General features: G+C 37.9%; 1 protein-coding gene and 1 pseudogene across 1 annotated transcript; one reads left to right on the top strand and one right to left on the bottom strand.

Moving 5' to 3' along the window:
- Nucleotides 1-747: 747 nt before the first annotated feature.
- Nucleotides 748-11,712, bottom strand: ddx56 (DEAD (Asp-Glu-Ala-Asp) box helicase 56). The gene is made up of 14 exons (XM_041969477.1): nucleotides 11,573-11,712; nucleotides 9,558-9,719; nucleotides 9,301-9,455; nucleotides 8,304-8,474; nucleotides 6,165-6,255; nucleotides 5,598-5,839; nucleotides 5,341-5,484; nucleotides 4,313-4,426; nucleotides 4,143-4,237; nucleotides 3,834-3,907; nucleotides 3,455-3,544; nucleotides 3,270-3,375; nucleotides 1,718-1,818; nucleotides 748-1,218 (listed from the first exon to the last, which is right to left on the bottom strand). The coding sequence occupies exons 1-14, from the start codon at nucleotides 11,627-11,629 to the stop codon at nucleotides 1,138-1,140; spliced, it is 1,683 nt and encodes a 560-aa protein (XP_041825411.1). The 5' UTR covers nucleotides 11,630-11,712; the 3' UTR covers nucleotides 748-1,137.
- A 4,593-nt stretch (nucleotides 11,713-16,305) lies between these two features.
- LOC121630398 lies at nucleotides 16,306-18,533 on the top strand (annotated as a pseudogene).
- Nucleotides 18,534-24,858: the final 6,325 nt, after the last annotated feature.

Consider the following 24,858-nt stretch of genomic DNA (forward strand, 5'->3'; position numbering starts at 1 on the left):
CTGAGAGAAAACTGTGGGACCAACTACTACCAGAACATAAACTATATGCAGCTTCAACTGAGACTATTTCCATGTAAAAATAGCAGAATGCAAGATTTAAAATGACATCGGTATCATTTTATTTGCAGCTTGCAGGCTTAAAGCTCCACTAGTAAACTTAAGCAGAAGTTCACCCCTAACAACGGCTGATTCAGCATCCGCTGTGCATCCTGTCTCTTCTCTGAGCTCTCTCCAGCCAGTAAATGTCGGTCTGATGCTGACTTTTGTCTCATTATTAATGGGAGTGAAAACACTTGATATTGATAGCCAAACCCCAGCTGATGCCTTTTTGTGTGACCTGTCATCTCAGCAGCATCATGTGCACTTTGTAACCTACCAGTCAGATTCTCACTGCAATGTCCAATCTCACACCTGGGACAGATGCAGGTTTTCTAAACATGTCAGCTTGGGGTAAGGAGCGCAATAAAAAAAAAGAGCTCTACTGTGGATTACATAAGAAAATGCTAATATTCTTGAATGCACATTTTGAAGAATACACTCACTGACAAGAAGGAAAAACAACCACTGAGAATAATTCCTGAACCACCTCAGCTTTCAACCGCCGATAAAAAGTAGCCTACAGCACCACCTGCAGACCACACTGACGCCACTAATTTTAATTCCAAACCAGATGATAGAAATGGACCTCGTGCATGTCCTCAAAAAAAGGATTACAGACGTTCACTTCACAATTTTTCTCATCTAGACGAAAATTCAACTCGTGTTCATTTATTACAGGATCGAACACCTGCTTTAAGGATTTAATACAGACTGTTAAACATGAGGTGATTTCTTACAAGTTAGACTTATTAAAACTACAACACAATGACTGAGTTTATTCAAAGAAAGATTTCTGATTGTCCGTTAGAAATGAGATATTCATAAGGAATCAGACATGTATTCTGCACTTCTAGCAAAATGTTCAGTACATTTGAAAAGTCCAGATCCAATTTGTCTGTCCCATCTTGTTTCAGCCTCCGTTATGATCCAGTCATCATAGCTCACATTTGTTCAGTTGGGCCAACTGTGGAGCCTGAAAGTCCTCCAGGCCAACGTCTCTGCACGGTTACCGACTCACTTCCAGGTGTACTGCAGCAGCTACGACTCGCCGCCTTTGCCTTTTCTGTTTTTCCTGTCAGTGTACCGGAAACTCCTCAGTGGGTCCCCCCGGGTGTTCTTCTACCAACCACAAAATACATCACAGTTAATTATTTACAATAATATTAATTATAATTATTAATTGGGTTAATTATGAGATCCAAAATCATTTTCAGTTTTGTTGTTTTTGGAGTAAAACTTGACAAGCGGAGGGAGAGTGCATGCAGGAATGAAAAGAGTGCACTTTTACAGTCAAACATGCATAAAACAAACGTGAAGATCTAGGCTGTTACAGAAGCTGCAAATCTGCTGTTAATGACTACTGATTATTTTCTCATCGATTCCAGCAACATTTTTAAACCATCTTAAAAAAGTCACAAGACATAAACAAAATTAATGAATATATCAGAAACAACTGAAGGGACCAGTTTTACCCTACATCATTTTTTCTGCACTTGTATCTAACAAAACACACATTCGCTATCTAGACATTATATCATGCAGCTCTATAGTTGTATATCAGATGATGCCTTCATGAAGACCATCTGGGGTCACCATGCTACTTTGATTGAAGTCTCACCTTCAAGCTGCTCTTGATGACACCCTCCGGTTTGGATTTCATCATCCTCTTCCTCCTTTTGCCTCTTAGCGGGTTAAATACGCCCTTCAGAGTCTCAGGAACTGCAGGAAATTAGCCAAATTAAACCAGAGTACTCGCCACATCAGTGACATGATCATAACAAAACACAATAATAAAAACAAATAAATCAATAAAAAAAGTTGATAAGAATAAAATATACACACAACAATAACATGTAGTTTTAAATGACCTATGAACTCCTATGGACAAAAAGCCAGTTGCAGCCTCATTCAGTCTGCCAAATCAATGTAATGTAATAAACACACAGTGAAGGAGTGAGAGCGCAGATCGTCCTCTCCACACTCTCGGAGCTTGGCATCTCAGGATCTGTCCTCTCGTGGTTTATGTCCTACCTCACAGGAAGATCCTTCAAAGTATCTTGGCGAAGGGTAATGTCCAGGTCACAGGCTGACAACAGGGCTCAGTGCTTGGCCCTCTTCTCTTCTTACTGTACACCTCCTCACTCGGTGCAATCATTAACTCATGGTTTCTCCTACCACTGCTATGCAGACGACACTCCGATTTTCCTTTCTTTGCCACCTGACGACACAACCGTCTCAATGCGAATATCAGCATGTCTTGCTGATATATCCTCATGGATGAAGAATCGCCACCTTCAGCTAAATCTGTCCAAGACTGAGCTTATTGTCTTTCTAGCCAATCCTTCCTTACCGCCACAGATAAGAGTGCAGCTTGACTCCATCACGCTTGTGCCTACGTCTTCTACCAGGAATCTTGGCATCATGATGGACAACCAGCCACCTGGTCTTCAACCAGCCCAAAAGAGCTCATGTCACTCAGCAGCTAATCTCTCTTCACTGGCTTCCAGGTGCAGCACATCAAATTCAAAGCTCTGTTTCTGGCTTACAAAACAATAACCCAAACAGCTCCTGTCTACCTTCACTCCTTAATCCAGAGCTACACTCCCTCTCGACAGTCAAGAACAAGCTCAGCTGTTTAAGGAGCATTTCCGCACTTAGCTTAACTCTTCTACTCATTGGAATGAGTTAGAAAGATTTGTCCAGCTCTTTGGCTCAACTCAGCACTAAATAAGCTGCGTGCACTTACGCTCAAGATGATGTGTGATGAAATCATGATCTTGTAGGGGAAGGGGGAAAAAAAAACACTGCCTCTAGCACTACATGACAGCACCAGGGTCCAACTGGACTCACAGCAGTCTGACTACCACTTAATTATGACGTCCTATCCTGTTTGATTTGTTGCTTGTGTCGTTCTTATTCCCAGGTGTAAGTCGCTTTGGAGAAAAGCGTCTGGTAAAGGACTGTAGAATAGAATAGAGTAGAATAGAATAGAATAGGTGTATGTTGTCTGTGTTGCACATGCTGCACTAAAACCAGCAGAGAGGATATTATCTATAACGGAAAATGAAGCGGGAAAACGCATACAGAGTATACAAAACTACGGAGCAGTGCAGTATTATTTCTACTTTAAAATTCTCTCTTTCAGACGTGACTGTTTGTTTGTGTCTTACTTAGATAGTCTGGTATGTTCTTCATGTGAGGCTTGACGACAGCAGGATGAAGGTCTTTGTCATGTCTGAGAAGTTGAAGATCTCTGGGGTTGTCATCAAAATAAGTCTGTGACAGCAGAAGCATCCAAACAGAATGTAAGCAGATATTTTCAACTTGTTTTATCAGAAGTAGAACGATCTCTTACTTTGAGTTTCTCTGAGTTGAGCAGCTCCTGTTTGATCTCTTTCAACCGGGCCTCCCTGACCGCCTGCTTGGTCACAGCACGCATTGCATCCTACAAACAAAAAATAAGCTTAATGAAACTTAAGGCTCATTTATGCCCCTTTAGGTATGTAAATAGGTACTGGTATAGGTTAAACGTTGCCAAACATCACTTCCAACACACTCCCATGCATGTTATATGTTAGCATGGCTGCCACTAGAAGGCAGTGCAGAGATCAGAGTTCTCTGAATGCATATTTAATGTTAAAAAAGCATCTAAACAATGAACAAAATATGATCATGTGTGGTCTAAACAGATGTTTATTTAGGTTCCTCACTTTAAACTTGAATATAATACTTACTCTGCACCTGTACCTGAAGCCTTCTATCTCCTCCATTTTAAACTGGTAAGGTTTCAAAACAGAATCAGCATTATCTAAAGACAATAAATGAAAAAAAAATCATTTTAATAACATGATAACTTGGTTATTGCCCACTTCTCTAAAGCTGCAGCCTTATTTTGTCTAAAGAACTGAAGACATGGTGGAGAAAAGGTGTCCAAAAGCATACACCTGTAGTTTCTCTGACTTCTGGTGCTAACCTGATGACTTTAATATGAAAGCAAATCATTTAAAAGTAAAACTATTTAAACGTCTATGGCCAGACATTACCTCCAATGAGAGCCTCCTCCACCTCCGCCAGCAGAGAGAGCTCAGTGTGAGAGATGAAGGACAGAGCAGTTCCAGGATTGTCTGCTCTCGCCGTCCTACAGAGATTAAACATGATTATTATAAAAGATAAAACCATCTGAAAGCAGAGAAGCTGCTTTATCTGTACTGACCTTCCAACTCGATGAATGTAGGATTCCACAGATGTGGGGAAATCAAAGTTCACGACATTGGCAACGTTTTGGAAGTCCACACCTCTGGAGACTCCATACTCCTTGTCTTTAGCTCTTTAAAGACCAATCAGAAAAAAGATGCAGTTACCTTGTTGATTATTAATGCTACAGTACCTAATACAGTTATGACTGGCTTATTTTGCCCACATGTGACCCATATCTGATTTGAATAGGACAAATCTGACTTTTTGAAAATCATTTCATGCATTAGCAGAGGTGGGATGTGGCAACATCAAATGTAAACAATGGATGAAACGTGCATGTCAGACACCACTGGTGGAGCTATGCAAAGGAAAGTTTTAGACTTAATTGATACACACATGCTGACGTCTAGCATCTACATTTATTTTTGTAAACAGCATGCTACATGTGACGTTGCATCTTCTGCATATTCAGGCCATAGACTGTTCACACTGGGGTCTGATAGCAGTTTACAAACTAACACTTAGGCCACATTTTGAGGTCTGGGACACTTGAGTTTATATTCCTGTAACAGTCACTCAAATCCATCCTAGACCACTGTGTAAGACCACCTTCTTCTCATGATGAAATGCAACAATAGGTCGAGTTCTGGGGCGGCCTTTTAAAAGCTCTTTCCCTGAATATTTAGAACAACTGGTGTTTTAACACAAGGTAGCAGAACTTAAGATGGAGAGTTAACAGAAGGAGGGATATGGGCTGCAGGGCATTAAAGCTCTGCTTTATCATAAATCCATTATTTTAAGCTCCTTTTACCCAAATTTTACATCTGCTGCCTATTTAGCATATAAACCTTTGAGCTCAGAGAATTAAAAAAAACTACACAATTTACTTTAAAATTTAAGCATTTCTTAGACAAAAATAAAATCAACATTTCTCTTCCTCTGATTTCACAAGATAAACCCACGTATTCGTTATCAGTCAGAGTCTGGAGCTGCTGCTGTTAAACAAAGGAAGCAGGTTAAACCTCAGAGTTAAACCTGACTCACTTTCCTCCTTTCTCTGTGGCTTTTTTCTTCTTCTCTTTTCTGGCTGTGGACTGTGAAGATGCAGCGGGGTCAGCCAAACTCTGCTCGTCTGAGGCGATGATGTAGTCGTAAAATCCTTGATTAAACTGGGTGATGATGTGACACCTACAGAAGAGCAGAAGGGGAAAACAACAGCATTAATAAGAATAAAAGAGGTTCAACTATTTGTGTCTGAGTGTCCCACGCCTCATGGAAAACAGATTGATGTGAGCTCCCACCTTGACTGGACGGGGAGCTCAGAATTGAGAACACAAGCAGGGACGCCAAACTGTTCCAGGAACAGTTTCAGCCGGTAGCTCCGGTCCACCGTTCCCACAAACACCAACGTCTTTCCCTGAACCAGGCGCAGCTTCAGTAGCGTGTAGATCAGCAGGAACTTGTCCTCCTCCTCACATTTGATGCTGTACTGTTGCAGCTGGCTGCTGTCTGGGAGCTGAGAGCCCTGAAGCTTCAGGATAACCTGAGGAGACACAGATCCAGGTATGAATACCAAACCAAACAGACACACATTCTGCACAGAGCATTGACAACGGCTGCTCCAGGTGGACAATTTCTTCATCCTACTCATAATATTTTAAATACGTAGCAGCTGCAGGGGTCTGAACGTTATTCCCTGGTATCCTGTTTTATATAAATCCCTGTTTCCCAGAATTTCCAAACCAGAAGTGAACATAGATAAGTCAGCAAGACTAAGAAGAGCCACAACAAATAAATTAATGGAAAAAAAACGATGAGTTTTAACAAACAAATTTTTCCTTTAGTTTCATGAGATGAAAAAGTCTTACAGGGTTGTGCAGCAGCAGCTCCTTCAAGGCCTGGACATCCTCGGTGAAGGTGGCTGACATGAGGAACGACTGGTAGATCTTTGGCAAATGGCTGTTGAAACACAGATTTCCGGAGAACACATTAAAAACTACAAGCTGAAACCAGAACCCGATTAGAAGTAAGCTCAGAAGTAAGTCTTGTTTAAACTGTGATGAAGACTACCGGAAGAAAAGGGAACCATTAGTCACTTCATCTGTGACCCAAAGAACAGAATCTACCACGGCCTATTCAACAGTAACTACACGTATAGCCAGCATAGGAAATACAAACTTATGTGGTTCTACTCGTTTTATGACTTTCTTTTTGTTTATTCTTTTACTCATTCTGTATGATATAACTCATTCAAATCTCAGCTTTTCTCTGGTCTATAACGTGTAGGTACTTGGAAGGAAGACTGAGTAAAACATTCATTTGTGAAATGATGTCATGGTCTGCACACATCTGAATGAATGAATGAAATGAATGAAAAATACTTTATTAATCCCAAAGGGAAATTCAATATTGTAGTAGTAGTAATTTTTTAGTAAAACAATCACATTAATTAATTAAGGGCTTTGTTCTTCAGCCTGATAGCTGCTGGAAGGAAGGATCTTCTGTATATATATATATATATATATACATATATATCTTCTGGCATCAATAGGTTAAAGTTTGATGTTTTATGAGTTGGTTGTCTTTACTTTGTTTTTGGGTTTTTTTGTGTGTGTTTTTTACTACTATTCAAAAGACCTTTATGCTTCCTTTTTAATGTTATTCAGTTGGCTGTAAGAACTCGTGCACTTTCTGGTCATTTATGAGGTGACACAACTACGAAGGAGCAAAAAGTTCTCATATTTTTAATCTGTCATTATTGGGACCTATTAAGGGACACTGTGTAACATTGTTGTTTAATGGCCAAAATCTATGTCTGCATGTGTATATGCATTATCATTGGTGTGTAAGCAAAGAATTTTAGAGTTGTTTATACATATGATGGGTAAGCCGCTTTCGGGCTAGCCTTACCCAGGTAGAAGGAGCTCAGGGAGAAAGATTTGAAAGGGATTGCTGACGTTGACAGCTTTCTCCTCAACAAGTAAGTCAGTGGTACGGCCTAAATTAACCTTTTCGGTTCATTCGGTTTGGTTAGACAGTGTTGCTCGTTACCATGGGCAACATAACAGTAGATCCTGCTAAAATACACCAGTCTCGTTGGTACAGAAGTGTATGTTTATGTAGTTTCAGTTTCAGTCAGATTCAAGGGTGGCAGCGGCTCAGGTGGAACAGCAGGTCGTCCAATAATTGGAAGGTTGGTGGTTCATCTATCGTTGTGTTCTTGGGCAAAATACTTCTCCCTCCTCGCCTCCAGTGTGTGAATGTGGTCGGAGAGGCTGTAGGTTGCCACGTTTCCATCAGCCAGCCACAGGGCAGCTGTGGCTACACATGTAGCTACCATCACCATGTATGAATGAGGAGTGAATGAATAATGGATCCAACGTAAAACGCTTTAAGTGCTTTGAAAAGCGTAAATATAAATCTAATCCAATATAATCCATTTCAAAGCCACGATAAACGCCAGCTTTTAGTCGCGGTAAAGCCGGACCAAAGGCCGGTGGGAAGGCTTTATAAGCTGGCTTTTACTGGGACCAAAAATGTCAAAACCAGTTTCCCCGTCAAGAACCATTCCCCTTGTGAGAACCAGTCTTCCTTCTAAACACAGAAAAGATATTTATGAAATCATAAACCTCTTCACCTAGGTGAACATTTCATGGACTACCGGATGACATGCTTTCGTCATCTTGTTGAGGCTTTTGGACACATTGCGGCTACCGTTGTTGCAATACACGTTTGAGAAAGTGAGACGCTAGAATGCACTATAAGTTAGAAAGTTTTTACCATAAACTGATGCAATTAGTTTACAAAACTGTACGAATCAAATATGATATTTTTGGTTTTAAAGGGTTAAATGCAACAATCGTTTTAAGGATGCTGCTACACAGGTTCAGGATCTGTACAGGGTCAAAAGTGTCATTTTAAGCTCTTAACTGTGAACAGGATGGTTTGTTCTTCAATAAATGTCAACGGCTGCAGGTTGTGGTGACAATATGTGTGTCTGTTCTCACCACAACAAGTTCTTCAGATCAGCCTCGAAGCCGAAAGAGAAGAGCAGGTCAGCCTCGTCTACAACCAGCATTTCCAAGGAAGAGTGTAGGACCAGGTTCTGTGCTTTGAGATGGGCAAGCACACGGGATGGCGTCCCCACGACCACATCAGGCTTCTCCATTAAGATGGGCCTGCACATGGACAATTTTGCACAAAGGAAATTATAAACTTTAATACGTAAAAGATTTTTAACTTTGCAAAAAGTTCTGTCGATGTGAAAATATAATTCATTTCCAGAACTCTAAACACCTTAAATCACTACAGGTGTTTATATTCTAATCAAACATATTTAAGGAGAAATTCCATCAGTCCAAATTCAATGTGTACCTGGACAAGTGCAAACATCTAATCAGAGTCAAAGAGCTGCTCAGAGTCAGCATGATTCGATAAAGTTCACCCACCATTTATTCATGAAACACTTCACTGGAAATTTGAATGTATTACTCACCTTTTACACCTTACTATTTTTTAAAAAGATGCAAAAAGATTTAACTCTGGAGTGTGTGCAGAGCACCTAAACCCATTATAATCTAGTTAAACATACACAAGCAGGAGTTATTTGACCCCCAAGCCGCATTAGATGGTTGTGACCATCTTTTTCTGAGCGCCTCAATTTTTGTTCATTTCAATCTCTCATATATATTTTTTTACATGTATGAATTACACAAGATTTCGGGTTTTACTAGTGTCAAGGAAACCTGCTGAGCCATATAAACAAAAAGTCCTGCAACAGGTGGTGTGACCCTGCAGAGCCTTTACATCAACAATGTGGGTCAGACATGTGGATCAACCAGCTGAATAGCTTCAAAAACTGTGTGCTTGGCACTGAGAAGTGATGTTTTAAAGACCCCAGCATTTACATGTAAAATCCAGCTACATTTTGTATGTAAAATTTTCTGACTTGATTTGCAAACTTATTAAACAAACAAATAATAATAATAAAAAAAAAAAACACACCTCTGAGTTGACACATCAGCTTTGCCAGAGATGTCAGCCACTCTGACGTCTCTTGAGCAGAATGATGTTAACTGTCTTATCATGGTCTGAACCTGCTGACCCAGCTCTTTGGTTGGAACCAGGATCAGAGCTCTTACAGCCTGCTCACGAACGGTCTGGAACCAAAGCATCAAACACAGACTTCAATAACCAGCAGAACCAACAGTCATACGTTTCATAACCTGCTTTTTTAACAGTCACTTCTGCTTCATTCTCACCTGTTTGGAGGCCAGGATGCGCTGTATGACGGGGACAGCAAAAGCAGCGGTCTTTCCAGATCCAGTCCGAGCTCGAGCCAGAAGATCTTTCCCCTCCAGAGCCAGAGGAATGGCCTTCTCCTGGATCAGAGTGGGCCGAGACCAACCTAGATCTGCAACCGCCTGGGCCATGACGACAGGAAGTTAGCAAAGAGCAGAATGAAGAAAAGTCAGAAAGAGGCAAATAAATAATTCTAGTCTTTGTCTCTCACTAACTTATTTGATTCATTTTTCTTATTAGTGGTGCAGCTGCTCTCTGCTTCAGCTGCCACTTTAAGAGCAACAACTAAAGCTTAGTTTACAATGATGTTAAACTCCTTTTACATCAAAAAATAATGATGATAGTACAAGATGTGTTTTTTTCATTCTGTTTTTTGTGGGAACACATTTTCTTACAAAAAACAAGTAACAATAAAAAGCTGGCACCCCAAAAGAAAAGAAATGTCCTGACAAACTGTTATTTGATATATACACTTGAAAATTTCAGATTTCAGCCTACTGTCAGATGGAATACATCTAGATTCTTATCACTTTTATTAATTTTAAAATCTTAAAAGTCCAAATGACAACTCATATAATTACAGTGCACTGAGAAGTAAAAATATATCCATTCAGTATTGCTATTTAAAGTTTGGCTTTAACAAAAATCTGGTAACATTAACTGGCTTTTAAGGCCTGCTGAGCAGAAGTGGAGAACTACATGAAACTGTCTTTATATGTTCATGTTGAGTTCAAAGACAGTTTTAGTTTGAGAAGTATTTATTCTGCATAAAATTCAGGGGCAAAAAGAAGCTAACTGGTATCTTGATATAGCTTATTGTGTATGATTGGAAAATAAAAAAATTCAGGAGATACAGAATCTGTTATTTATGTCATAACTTCCAGATAAAAGTTTAACTTGAATGTCAAACAAAACAGAACAAATGTACCCCAGTATGTTTATTTTTGTTTGTCATTAAGCACATTCTGAGAACCCTGTAAAATTAGGACTTTAAAGAAATTGTGTTAAGATCTGTTTTTATAAATCTGAGCAAATATAATTATGGCTGTCTGCCATGACTGCAGAGATTTTAGGAAGCACAAATAAAAAATGTGAAAACTCAACATTAAACGTCACATATATGCACCTATGGTGCAGACACAGATTTACCGCCATAGTATTGTACAAAAGTCTTAAGTCATAAGTCATTTCTTCATTTATTACCAAGAAATGTTGTCCTGTGCTAAGTTGTCTGTTATGGGTCGACATAGCACTGCTCCATCCCTTGAGCGTGGTACAACCAAATGAAAATTATTTCTAAGGAAAGGGTTTTAAAGGTCCTCAGAAAACCTGGAGAACTATTTCTCAAGACAACTTTAAAGGGTTAAAAGAAAGTCTACCTCTTTAGAAGCAATCGATCAACACTTTACCAAATGAGAGTCTGTTATCACAATTATTTAACAGATCTATAATGTCAAGAGCTTTTATTGAGTATTTGTGTTGACAAAACCAGAAGAAAAAAAAATCAGCATGCTAAAGGATCTAATCAGCAAGCTACGCCAAAGAAAAACAATAAGGATATTAGATTTTTACCAACTAAAACTTTAAAAATTGCTATAAACACAACTGTTCACAATACGTGACTTGTAGCTCATAGTTATTTATTTCATGATTTAGTCTGTGTTTAATAGGCTACAATATTCATATATACGATTAACCTCGTGAAACAATCATGAAGGTGTTCATAGGACCTGTAATGTCCTCTGGTTTGGTTTATAACTAAAGCATTTAAAAACAAGAATAATATAGGTAGACAACATAACTGTTTACATGTCTAAACTAGCTAACACGAGACAAGTTAGCACAGCCGGGAGATGTGTTTTGTTTTGTAGCGAGTTTTCACACTTCTTTGTTGACTTCCGGTCTTCAGTTGAAGGCTTAAAGATTCACCAACAATTCAATTAAACTTTTCTGAAAACCTGAAGCAATTAATTACCTTTAACAGACGATCGTCCAAGCCCATTTCATGGAACTGCAACACCTCAGCAGCCATCTCTGCTCCCCCACTACAGCCACACGTGCGTCGCAGAATTTTACGTCACGTCATGTTGCCTTTCAGGCCATCGGAATAACGACCATTTCGACTCGGATCACGAAAGAAACTATGCTTAGATAGGCTTTGATATATATTTTTTCAGCGTGACTCAAATGATCCAAATGGACAGTAGGGCTTGTCGCAGCAATAGTGGTCTGGTCTGGAAAATAAATTTATATATATATATATATATATATATATATATATATATATATATATATATATATATATATATATATATATAATTAATTTTTTAGATAGAGAAATACAACTTTTATTATGGTCAATTGTCTTTCTGTTTTGTTTGTTTTTTGTTTAGTTTTTGTTTTTATATGGACCAAATTGGGAAACTGCAATAAGAATTGAATTGAATAATTCACCTGATTGCCCATAACAAAGGTGACACGGTGTTACTTCTCCGCACAAGCTGGCGAAATTGTTTTAAACTTTAAGAGGCTGCTGATAGTAACAAAAAACAAAGGAAATCACAAGAAAATGTTGTTCTCTACAGGTTGGCAACCGCGGTGAAGTTAGTTTTAGGTTGGATATTTGACAGACATTCATCGTTTCCGTGTTCAATAGCTTCCGTTTCATGTGACCAAAACACACAAAACCTGACCTGTATTATAGCACAAGATGAGACAAACAAGACACACCCCTTTTGATTCATTTTGAAAGCTCCTTCTGTTTTTTACAATTTTTGTACAGTAAAAATATCAATATTTCTTCAATAGCTTCCACAATTTGTGACCGAGGGGCCCCAAACCTCAACTAAAATATTCTACTAAGAAACACAAACAAGACACAGCCCTTTCCATTCATTTTTTTTTTTTATTTTATTTATTTATTTATTTAGGACAATGCATATTAATCAACATATGAGCAAAAGCTTCACAGTAAATATGCCAGAATTAGCCACAAAAGCTAAATTGCATCTGTTGTCCTAAGGCAAGCACATTGAACAAACATTGACAAACATCTCATATTTACAATAGTTACAATAAACATTAAACACAGTGTTAGTAATAAGAGGTAAACAGGATGTTAGTTACACATGAGTACAGGACTGGTTTGTTTTTAACCACTCTTTTAGTGTTTTCTTGAAGGTGAGATAGTTGTCACAGTTTCTAATATGAGCTGGTAGTGAGTTTTGAAAGCTCCTTCTGTTTTTTACAATTTTTTTACAGTAGAAATATCAATATTTCTTCAATAGCTTCCACAATTTGTGACCGAGGGGCCCCAAACCTCAACTAAAATATTCTACTAAGACACACAAAAAAAAAAAAAAAAAAAAAATTGTAAAAAACAGAAGGAGCTTTCAAAATGAATCGAAAGGGCTGTGTCTTGTTTGTGTGTCTTAGTAGAACAATTTAATTGAGGTTTGGGGCCCCTCGGTCACATGATGTGGAAGCTATTGAAGAAATATTGATTTTATTACTGTAAAAATTTTGTAAAAAACAGAAGGAGCTTTCAAAATGAATCAAAAGGGGTGTGTCTTGTTTGTCTCATCTTGTGCTATAATACAGGTCATGTTTTGTGTGTTTTGGTCACGTGAAACGGAAGCTATTGAACAGGGAAACGATGAATGTCTGTTGAATATCCAACCTAAAACCAACTTCACCGCGGGAGCTTTACAAGGGATAAAGGTATATCTACTGGCCACTTTACCGTTAAAATATTGTTTTCTTTCAGCCCAGCTGTCAGGTCCATGAAAATGATTATTATATTAGTTGGGATAAAGCATAGTGTCAGTTTATGCGTTTGCCAGAAACAACTTAATAATTCTCCCTCATTTACTTTTTTTTTTTTTTTTTAATTACAAACGGCTAGCTAAAGACTAATTTAGCTGAAATTTCCGTTTAAGTCAGATAGAATTTTACATTTATTTTCGCCATGGCAACTTACTCATAAGACTTAGGCCATAACTGTGCATCGGACTTAAATAAATACATAGATTAATTAATTATTCATTTATTCGTTGAACTTTTTAAATGTGAAACTTCTCCAAAGAACAGTTAATAAAGTGACATTGTGACAGTAACATTTTTAATTTAGCTCAGCGACATTGCAGTCGTGCAGTTTATAACTAGAATAAGCTTGACCAGTTAAGCAAATGCCCCAAGTTTTACAAATGATATATTCAGATGTAATGTTCTTTTTTCTGTAGTGGAAGTGTGACTGTTTGCTGCCTCAAGTTTCAATTAAATTATTATTTATCGGATAATGATACGATTAATGTGATGCATTCTCGAATTACTATGTACATCTAGCTCGTATTTCATTATTAAATATGAGATCAGTCTAGCTCTAAGGCCTTCTACAGCTGGTGAAACATGGATGTTCTTGACAAATCATAGGCCTACATCAAAAGTTGCCACAGAGTTATCTAGTTTGTGTTTTCTTCCGAAAATAAAAGCTTACCCGGATTTGAAAATCCCATTTTTCAGGATGGTGGCTCATTATCTTACTTTAAAGTAGAGGTGTTTCCCTAGTTTCATTTATGTGCAAATATTTACAGAATGTCATGATTTCAATTTAAACACAATAGTTTTTGCATGTTTGATTTATCTAGTTTGTGTTTTCTTCCGAAAATAAAAGCTTACCCGGATTTGAAAATCCCATTTTTCAGGACGGTGGATCACATAATCTGGCTTACTTTTACCCCGGTTGTCCATCTTTTTAATGGAAATTGAATGTAGCATAGTGTGTAAAATTAATTATTTTATAATCTATCTACTAGGTCTAACAGTAGAACAAATTTCTTTTCATTTGTAATTTTGGACACTTTATTATAAGTTCAGGCATCGAATAGGTTTCTTGTTATCTGGTACACTCCAATACTGGGACATGTGGGAAACAAAAGAGAAAATGTTATTTAAGGTTAGTTATTTAATATTTTAAGTCATGTAGAGTTTTGAAGAAAATACAAAGTTACAAAGAATGATTGCCTGTGCTCTAAATTATATTACCAGAAAGAAAATCGTTCTGTCAGAACTTAGGATAGATTGAAAGTGAATGCAAAAATTGGCATTGTTGGTGCATCTCTAAATTACATTTAAAGTATATGCTGCGAAACCTTTATTGTCAGAAAACGTTCATGTAGACCTTTCTACTCCCTCACTCCATAAAGAAATCAGAATTGTTATTACTATAATGAAGGCTTTTCAAGTTAAAGAATAAATAGCATGTCTGTTTTCTGCTTTCTCATTCAGAATGTGTTTAGGCACCCAGAGGGCAATGTCACACATTCCAGGAAATCCAAATTTATCCTCCCTTGTGACAATACATTCAGCACAGGCTGGGACTGGCTTATTCTGCTGTGGTAGTGCCTTATTACCTGTGCTTCACTGGTGGTCCCGGTGACCTGAGCCACAGCAAATCTGCGATTGACAGTATTGTAGCTATACTGTTCATTATAGGTTTGTTCTGTTTAGAAACAATTTTGACATAGATATTAATACCCAAGTCTGTATGACTACCATCTTTTACAATAACCAAATCATCATCTCTCCTTTTATTGCTTCTAGGCATAATTTTCAGTTTTCGCGCCACTTACATCGACAAGTCAGGCCAGGAGATCTTTGATGTTCGACAGATTGGCATTCATTACTTGACCACGTGGTTCGTCGTTGACCTGCTGACAGCAGTGCCTTTTGATCTGCTCCTTTCTGTCAATGGCAGCGTGGTAAGTAGCCAAGTGTTTCTTGTTTAGGCAGCCTGTACTTTTTATAATTCATGCAAATTACTTTCAAGAAATATTTTGTATAGACTATGGCAGAAACAGTCCTGAGAGTAGAACACACATTAAAATTTATAGTTAATATTTAATATTTTTGGAATGTTACACAGTTTATTAATCATGCAAGCCTTTACTAACTAAATTAAACTCTTACTTACTTACTTACTAAATACTTTAATTAAAATTTTCCTTCGTTTGCTGTTCTTTTTCCTCAGTGGTCTCAAGTCCACATGGTAAAAACTGTATAACTGCTTCATTTGCTGAAGATCCCGCGGAAGATTGGCCGGTACACACAGCATACCTCAGGGGCCGTGATTCTGATCATCTCCATGATTGCTCTTCTGACCCACTGGACGGCTTGCGCCTGGTATTTTTTTGGCAAGGAGGAGATAAATAATAAACTCTCCAACGAGAATGCTGGTGTGTGCTCAGAAATACCAGGGTTTCCTTGAATCCACAAATGTTTACACATTTCTTTGATGTTAAAACAAATGTTTTCTAAACAAAAGTCATCATGAACTTGTTGTTTCCTAATTATTTGTTTCTGATTCTGAAGTTAGTGTTGAAGTCAAGCAGCCTTGAGGTGTTTCTATTCAATTACCATTTATCAGTGTCTGCAAGAGACTCCTATGGGCTCAGCATCTGCTTTCTTCTTGTGTTGAATCTGTTGTTCTAGATCTAGCATATAGGAGTGCTAAACACAGTTTCCAAACTTAGGAAATAATTCTGGGGAGTTACTCTTAATCTGCATTATGACTGTAATTTACATATGTGGAGACTGTAAGTAAATTAGTTACTCTGTTTTAGTTACTGTGCTACTAACTGTCTAAACATTCCTTTATTCCTTTATATTCATATTCACATCTTCTTAAAAACTGGATGGCTGGGGAAGCCTATGGGTATGCTGTACCGTGCCATTGGGATTTCAAGTGCTGCCAGCAGTGCTCCGTCCACTCAGAGCAAATACCTGGCATCACTGACCAATGTCATTGTCCAGGGCTTCAGCAATGTGCCAGGCAGCACGGAGACGGACAAAATCATCTGTGCTTGCATGATGCTATTAGCAGGTATGCCAAATGCATCAAAATAAAGGGTCATGTAATGATGCACACGTTTTGGACAAGTGGTCATGATGTAAAATCTCATCAACATATACAGTACTACTAAATCATCTTGTCTTAAAGTATAGGTAATTCTCTAGTTTCATTATCATGTAATATTATGAGCAAATATTTACAGAATGTCATTATTCCAATTTAAACTCAACTAGTTTTTGTATGTTTGTTTTTGTTTTGCACATCTCTTGTGGGTTGAAACTTAATGAGACTAGCACAAAGCACCTGATCCTTTTTCAGAATATAATTCAAGTGAAATGAGATTAAGGATGAAACAGAATTCTTGCCAGATTATAATTAATTAATGAGCTAATGAGTTAAAAAATAGCAATTTTGGGCCTTAAGAGGGACACTTTTGAGTTTATCCCTGAAGAAACCATTAACTTATGACACAATGGCATTAAAAATTAAAAGCTTTTAATATTGCTTTACCAGTTGACTAATCACTGATGCTACAGTGACGCTTTTACATCTGGTGGAAAATGATATTTGTCTGAGGCCCCCAGGACTATGACAGCATCAAAAACAGCTTTCTATTTGGATAATTGTTTTGACCTTTTATTGTCAGTTAAAAAAAATTCCAACATTTTACTCACGTTATTCCTCATTATTCATTTCCGCTCCCTGTTTTTACCTGCAGTAAATATAGGTGCTGTGCTTTTTGGCTGTTTGAAAGCCATCGTCAAGAGGTCGTACTCCAGCTGGTCCTACTACAACAGCAGAACCAAGGACCTAGAGAAATTCATACGTGTTCATCAGCTGCCAAATTCCCTTTAAGCAGCGAATGCTTAAGTCCTTTCACTCAAGTTGGTCAATCAACAGTGGTATAGACAATAATGAGGTACGAAAAAAGAAGTTAAGAAATTGATTCAGCAGGAAAGATTATTTTGGAATTCTACACATTAAGCAAATGTAGCACCTGATCTGAACCCAGATGCATTGCGTTTAACTTGATTGAATTAATGGCAGAAAAACCACAGCAGTTGTCTGTTATCCGCTTTTCGAGGCTGTGCATGACTGTGAGGCAGCTATTAGAACCCAGACCAAGGCTGAAATGGAGTAAAGATGAAATCTAGCCAGATGAATTATAAATGTGCTAGTTGATTAAAGTCAGCCTGGCTCTGATGACTCATCGATCAACACTATGCTATGGTGCGCTAAATTTTCACCCTGACAAGATGGTCAACAGACAGATGAATGCCTTGTTATGACTTATTTATTTATTTTTAACTATGCTAAGGTAACTCCATGTTCTCTATTTATTAAGGAACTGTATACATTGTGTTCAAAGGTTAGGATTTAAAATAGATGCAATGAAGGATGGAAATTTAATTAAGTTGCTTCCCACACTCTTCCACACCTCTTTTTAATTTTTTGCCCTCCTGATTTCATTATTTGATTGTTCCTCTCCCCCTATCATCTCTACGGCTGCTGAGGAATTTTCCATATGAGTTGCGATCCGACATCATCTTGTACCTTAACAAGGATATTCTGGAGCTGTCGATGTTTGCCCCTGCCAGTCGTGACTGCAAGCACTCCCTGTCAAGGCATATTAAGACCTCAGTTTGCAGTCCTGATGAGTACCTCCTTCAACAGACTGGTACTCTGCGGGCCATCTATTTTTTGTCATCTCAGGGTCCATTGAAGTGCTGAAGGATGGCATAGTCTTGGCCACCTTAGGTATGTTAAAGGGATGAGGATGGGGCTGAGATACAGAGCAAAGTTCCTTTTGTAACCCATCTGTTATATCTCTTTCTAAACAGGTAGAGGTGCCATCATTGGCGCAAATCTATCTTTAAAAGAAGAGGTCATCAAAAACAATGCAAGTGTTAAAGCCCTGACCTGCTGTGACCTGCGTTATATCACCCTGAGAGGCCTCTATAAGGTGTTTGCCAACCACCCTAAGTTCTTTCATCATTTTGTCCAGGATATGGAGCAGAATCTCTCTTACAACCTGAGGGACGGACATGAGACTGTTGCAATCTGTCATAGCTGTCTTGGTCCCTGAACTCTTCTATTCTGGTTATTTAACAGCAGCAAAAGTAACTATATATATATATATATATATATATATATATATATATATATATATATAAAAACAAAATACCAGCATCTTAATTTCTTCTTGCCTCCATCCTCACCACATGCTAAAGGGAATGCCATAGAGTGATGACCAACAGCATCTCTCTCAGATATGAAAATTCCTAAACCTCAGACAGAAAGACCCTAAGGAAAGTGGCAAGTGCTGCAAAGAAGTGTACTGGGTCACGCTACCTCCTGCTGAGGACCTAGTAACATACACATACTGGGTAAAGCAACCGATGTCTTGAAAGAACCCATCCTGTCCGAGATTGTTCATTGTCATTGGCACACTGTAAACCCAAACAGCTGTACTAGCTCATGACTAATAAGGTCATACCAGTCAAATGTCGTTATGTAGTTGAATAAACTATAAAGTGTTGAGCTCTGTTTAGATTTATACTTTTTTAATTGAATAGGGCTCAATATTTTAGAGCTAATTTGTGTGGATCGCTCAAAAAGTTTTGGAACCACACAGTAGCGTCATGATGTTAACAACGTCATGACGTTATCGTGGGTGGGTCTTATCTCCTTCTCAGGAAAGCTGAGTCAGCCATCTTGAACTTGCCTCGATGCCAATTTGAATTTTTACCAGTTGATGTGGATGTGCAACACAGTTAAATTAGTTTTCTTTATTTTGCTATGCATTACCTTATTCCCTTGCTTCAAGCCACCACCACCTCGGTTATTTTTATTTGTCTCATTGTCGTTTTCTTGAGTGTCGTCTTGTCACCAGCCCTGATTTGGTAAGTAATGTTAACTGTTTTATTTTTAATTGATTTCCTGGAAAAACTAAATTTCCCATAATGCATGTTTGCGTCATATAATGTGTGCTTACTGAAGTTTGCCGGTTGTTGTTTTTCTTGTCCCCCTGTTATGCACGTGCATTCCATGAGTATATTGAATAAGTGTTACATGGTCAATATGTTACGTTGTCGAGTAACCCACATATCGGTAGCCAACCTTCTGTGTGTATGTATGTAGGGATGGTGAAACCGAGGCTTCATGAATCATCGAGCCAACTTTGACCCAAATGCTTGAAAATGGCTTAGTGTTCTGAATCATTTGACCAAACCAAAGAACTCCATCTGCTGGCTGTGGGAGTCTGATGTATAAGAAGGACAGCGTTGACACCTCACATCTGTCATCCCCATCTCAACTTTGAATACGTGTTCAATAAACAATACGTAATCTACCATCCGAGTGAATATTTATTTTCTGTTGTTCATATAAATAACAAGGAGGGGTATTAGGTAACATTTGTTTAGGTAACCGAATTGTGGTGTAACCTAAGTAAACCAATCTGTAATGATAGTAGTCTACTCAGTGGGAAGGCATGAGGGAAGGAGTGTTTGTGCCACGGGTATAGTGACTGTTAGTTATTTTATACAGTTGTAATAAAATTGTTTACTGTTTTATGTGTCTTATTATTTATAATACATATTGCAAATGTGTGTTATGGTCTACCTCATGAGTTGTTTTCTTTTGCATAGCTGGTCGTTGTTAAATGTGGCACAACACTGCACATTTATGTACATAGATTATTTACTCAGTTTTTTTTTTTTTTTGTTTATCCTCTATCTAGTTTTTTGTTTTTTTTTCAAATTGTTTATTTTTATTTTATAATGTTTTATGGCATTCAGGTTGGACGGCAAAGTAAGATTTTCATTGTTCAGGGAAACTGGTGTCCCTACTGTGCAAATGACAAAAACACTTTGATGTGGCCGACGAATCCGCACTTCGAAGCGTGCAGACCCTGAATTGGGACACAGAGATTGACAAGCCCGGTCCCTTCGAAGATCCCGCTTGCTGCTCCATACGAGCTGATGATGTAACGAGGCCTCGTTTGGTCTATCACCTGACTTTTGGCATGCTGAATCAATGCTCGACACGTGATTGAGCAGATCCGCTCGAGCGTAACATCCCTATATGTATGTGCTAGCGGGAAATTTAAAATGTTAAACGGTATAATGTGAGTGTGTTATTATGCTAACCAGGCCCATGTTTGTATTTCTTCGTAGGCTCAACTGTGTGGTTGTGAGATAATCTTGAAATCCTTTTAACAGTTCAGGTAGGACGCATTATGAAATAGTGTTGTTGTGTGAATGCTTTTAAGCAATATACATCAAAACGGAAGAATTTGAGTTGGCTTCGAAGAGAACTAAGAATGACAGAGCTGGGACGCTCAGAATTTGAGCTATGCCTCTCCAAGCAAGGAAAAGTCTACTTTTGCTCCCATAGACTTCCATTCAAATCTGGATTCTAAGAAGAATATGCATTTCTCATGTGTTTTTAACTCGCCACCATTTAAATTCTGTTCACATTACAGTAAAATAAGCAACATCCCTGCGTTCCCCAGACCCTCCTGGCACTAACGGTGAAAAAATTATTTGGATAACTCTTATAGTTTTCTCTTAAACAAGAGTTGTTCAGGAGGTGCGCAAACAGTGCAGTTTTGGTCTCCTCTGCTTGTCAGTTAAGATGCGGGCCATCGTCATGACAACTCACTGAGTGATCTCAGCTGTGAGAAATCAGCTGATCTTTGACATAATCCATTTAGTTTTATTGATCCAGATTATGGACTTCTCCCCTGGTTTTGTCCTCCTAATGGGTCCAGGTATGTCCCTCTGTCCTCTTCTCCTGTCTCCTCCTTGTCCTTCTCATTACAACAGGCCACATGTCCTCCTCTATCTCTCCTCCTCTGTCTGTCCTCTCATCATGTCCTTTGCTGCTCAGTTCACTAGTCAGCTATTAACTTCAGCTTCATTTCTTCAGCTATTGCTTCAACAAGCTGACGGCAGCCATTTTCAGCTATATTTAACTATATTTAACACACACACACACATATATATATATGTATATGTGTGTGTGTGTGTGTGTGTGTGTAAATATATACATCTTATATATTCCATATGATGGATATGATATGCAACCCTCAATGTCCAATGTTGGGCACTCTTAAGAACTCCGGATCTGGACTCCATGACTACCAGCTCTGTTTCATCCTGTTTAGCTCTGCCTGCCACCGAACTTATACACCACAATCGGAGATCATTTCTCACCCCTCCACCATTTAACAACCACTTGTTAAACCACCACAACCACCAAAAAAAAAACAAAACACGAAGGTCCACAATTTAAAGCTGACTGCAACTAATCTAAATACACAAACACAACTTGCAAATATTTCTGTTTTCCAAAACAAAACAAAAAAAAGTTCTGCTGTCCTCTCAGACTGTTTCCCTGTCCTTTTGACATGTCTCCTGCACTTGTCCTCTTTTTTTTCTTACTCAACCTTTTACATAGATCATAGCCACTAGCCAACAACGTGGGACTTCTCTATTTTGTGAGCTAACAGGCAATAACATAGCGTATCATACTAACGTCATTAGCTGGCTCGCGTCAGTAAATACGTTCAGGTTCTCCACATGTCCATATCCATCATCAGCAGTCAGAAAGGCAAGTATGCAAACGTAGAGCAATTATAAACGGCACAGAATTTAGCTGCCGTTGTGCGTTGAGTTCCAGACTGCCCAGCGTGGCAAAGTGCAGAGAACGGAAGCCGAATGCTCGAGAGAACTGAAGCGCAATTCTTGCATAAACGGACCGTCACGAGACTCCTAGCGGCAGAAACTGTCATTACAAATCTACCAAGGTAAGTTAAGGCTTTAATTTTTTAGTTCTACCTTACTAAATAACTATATTTGTTTAACATAGATATATTATAGTGTTTAGATGACAGAAACATGACAGTTGTCTTAAGTAAGTTGATATGGGTAGAGATGATTAGTCAAGTAGTTTCTTATGAATTTGTTAGAGAAGGCTTTGGAGCCTAAACTAACACCTTCAATCTTCAGAGACCTCATTTGGAAGGTATCTGACTGGAGCACTGAATGTTTAGTTAATGCTAGGAAGGGAGGAGGAATGGCTTTAATAACTGTATTGAACTGTTTCACTGAACATTGTAAATTAAATTTAAGACACAGACTTTCATGCGAAAGTAAGTTTCCATCTACATCCAGAAGTTGAGACTGACCATATTCCTCTGTTAAGCCAAGATTCTAAGAACAAGGATTAACGCTGGGATAAAATGTATCTGTTATTCCATAAAGGAGAATTATGGGGAGTAAAGTTGTGATGAAACATCAGTTTCCAGTACAACAAAACTTGCTGGTGATAATTGGAGAGTTTCACAGGCAGTTTGTATACATCGTAATCACAGCGTAGTAAAAAATCAATATCACCAAATTTTTGAAAAATTGCATTTGGAATAGAGAACCAAAAGGATTCTTTGTGTAAAGTAAAAGAACTGAGCCATTTAAGTTTAAGAGCACCATTCATAGCAGAGAAGTTAATGGCATTCAAACCACCATCTTCAATATTCTTTACCACATCCGCTCTTCTGATATATTGACATTTGTTTTTCCAGATGAACTTAAAATTCAAACTATTGATGTGATGAATAATTTTGTCAGAAATTTTCATAGAAAAGGCAGGATAGATAACTCTTGATAAACTTTCCATTTTAGAAAGCAATACCCTTCCAAAGATAGTAATGTCTCTCTGGAGCCAGGAGTTCAGGATATTTTTACATTTTTGCACATTCTTAAGAACATTTTCTCTCTCATTTAATTCTTTATTCTTAGTTATAACTAAGCCCAGATATTTCACCTGACTCTTAACTGAGATATTACAGATGGAAAGTGCAGATTGATCATGGAGAGCAAATAGTTCGCATTTATTTAAATTTAGTTTCACACCAGATGCTTTGGCGAATACTTCCAGATAATTTAAGGCTTTATGAATTTGTGTTTCATTTCGTAAAAGTATACAAGTGTCATCTGCAAATTGACTTATTACAATTTTTTTGGGGAGAATATTTATGCCTTCAATATCACTGTTTTTAATCATAATTGTTAAAAGCTCAGCTACTAAAATGAATAATAGAGGAGAGCTGTTACAACCTTGTCTGATGCCTCTATTAACAGGAAATCTAGGGCAGGTGCCGTGTTCTAATGACACGCAACTATTTATATCCTTATAAAGCATATTTATCAAATTAATAAATTTCTGACCAAATCCAAAATCTTTCAAGGTGCTCAATGTAAATGGGTGTTCCACTGAATCAAACGCCTTATAAAAGTCAAGGAAGAGGAGAAATCCTTCCTCCGACAGGGTATGAGAGTAGTCTAACAGGTCAAGAACCAAACGAATGTTATGAATAGATCTTCCCTTTAAAAAACCAGATTGGGTTTCATCTATAAGTTGGTATAAACCGCATTTAAGTCCGGCTGCTATACATCCTGAAAGTAATTTATAATCAGTGTTAAGGAGCGTAATGGGTCTTAGGTTGTCAAGCAGTCTTTTGTCTTTTTTATGTTTGGGAATTAGCGTTATCACACCTTGCTTCATACTGGGCATTAGTTCCTGCTTATCAATGCATTCTTGTATAGCTTTAAATAATAACACTCTGATATCTTTACAGAAGAAACGATAGAAGTTTGTAGTGAGACCATCCGAGCCAGGGGCTTTATTTAAAGAGAGTTTCAAGAGAATTACGTCCAATTCTTCTATTTTTAAATCGGATTCACATCTTTTTTTAAAAGCAGCATTGATGTTAGGTTTAAGCTTGTGATTTGGTCAAAAAGGTAAGTCGAATCCGTAGGAGAGAATGCAGAAGAGTATAAGTTGTTATAAAATGTATAAACTTCTTTCTCAATGATTTTACTATCTTTGCATTCTTTACCATCCACCAGCAGACATGTTATACCTTTATCTTCTTGCCTTCTTTTCTCTATTCTGGAGAAATAACTAGAATTTTTTTCCCCTTCTTCCATCCATTTTGCCCTAGATCTAATAAAAGCACCCTGCGCTCTTTTTAAATATATGTCATCAATTTTCGATTGCAGAGATAAAAGTTTTTCCTTTTCTGATACCGACAAAGCGGGCTTGCTGCTGTATTGACTTATTTCTTTGAATAAGTTGCATTCTTCTTCTCAATGTTTCTTGTTTAAGTTTTTGCTGGCTTGGATAGAAAGTTCTCTTATTTTAAATTTAACAAACTCCCATTTATTACAGAAACTATTTATGTGAACATCCTTTTCGATCTTAGAAATTATTTCACTTATTTTATCACAGTAATCCTTGCTTTTTAGTAAGTTAGAGTTGAATTTCCAGTACGCTTTTAGCATCTGTACTTTTATATTCGAAGTTAGATCTAGCTGAACAATGCAGTGATCAGTTAATGGAGCCTT

This window comes from Melanotaenia boesemani, chromosome 19 (assembly GCF_017639745.1).
Source record: "Melanotaenia boesemani isolate fMelBoe1 chromosome 19, fMelBoe1.pri, whole genome shotgun sequence".
Lineage (NCBI taxonomy): Eukaryota > Metazoa > Chordata > Actinopteri > Atheriniformes > Melanotaeniidae > Melanotaenia > Melanotaenia boesemani.

Excerpts from the sequence above, each read along its gene's own strand:
- ddx56 (XM_041969477.1), bottom strand. The coding sequence starts at position 11,629 with ATGGCTGCTGAGGTGTTGCAGTTCCATGAAATGGGCTTGGACGATCGT. Across the intron at positions 4,427-5,340 it reads GCCACAGAGAAAGGAGGAAA|AGCTAAAGACAAGGAGTATG; the intron begins GTGAGTCAGGTT and ends TGGTCTTTAAAG. Across the intron at positions 4,238-4,312 it reads TACATTCATCGAGTTGGAAG|GACGGCGAGAGCAGACAATC; the intron begins GTCAGTACAGAT and ends TAATCTCTGTAG.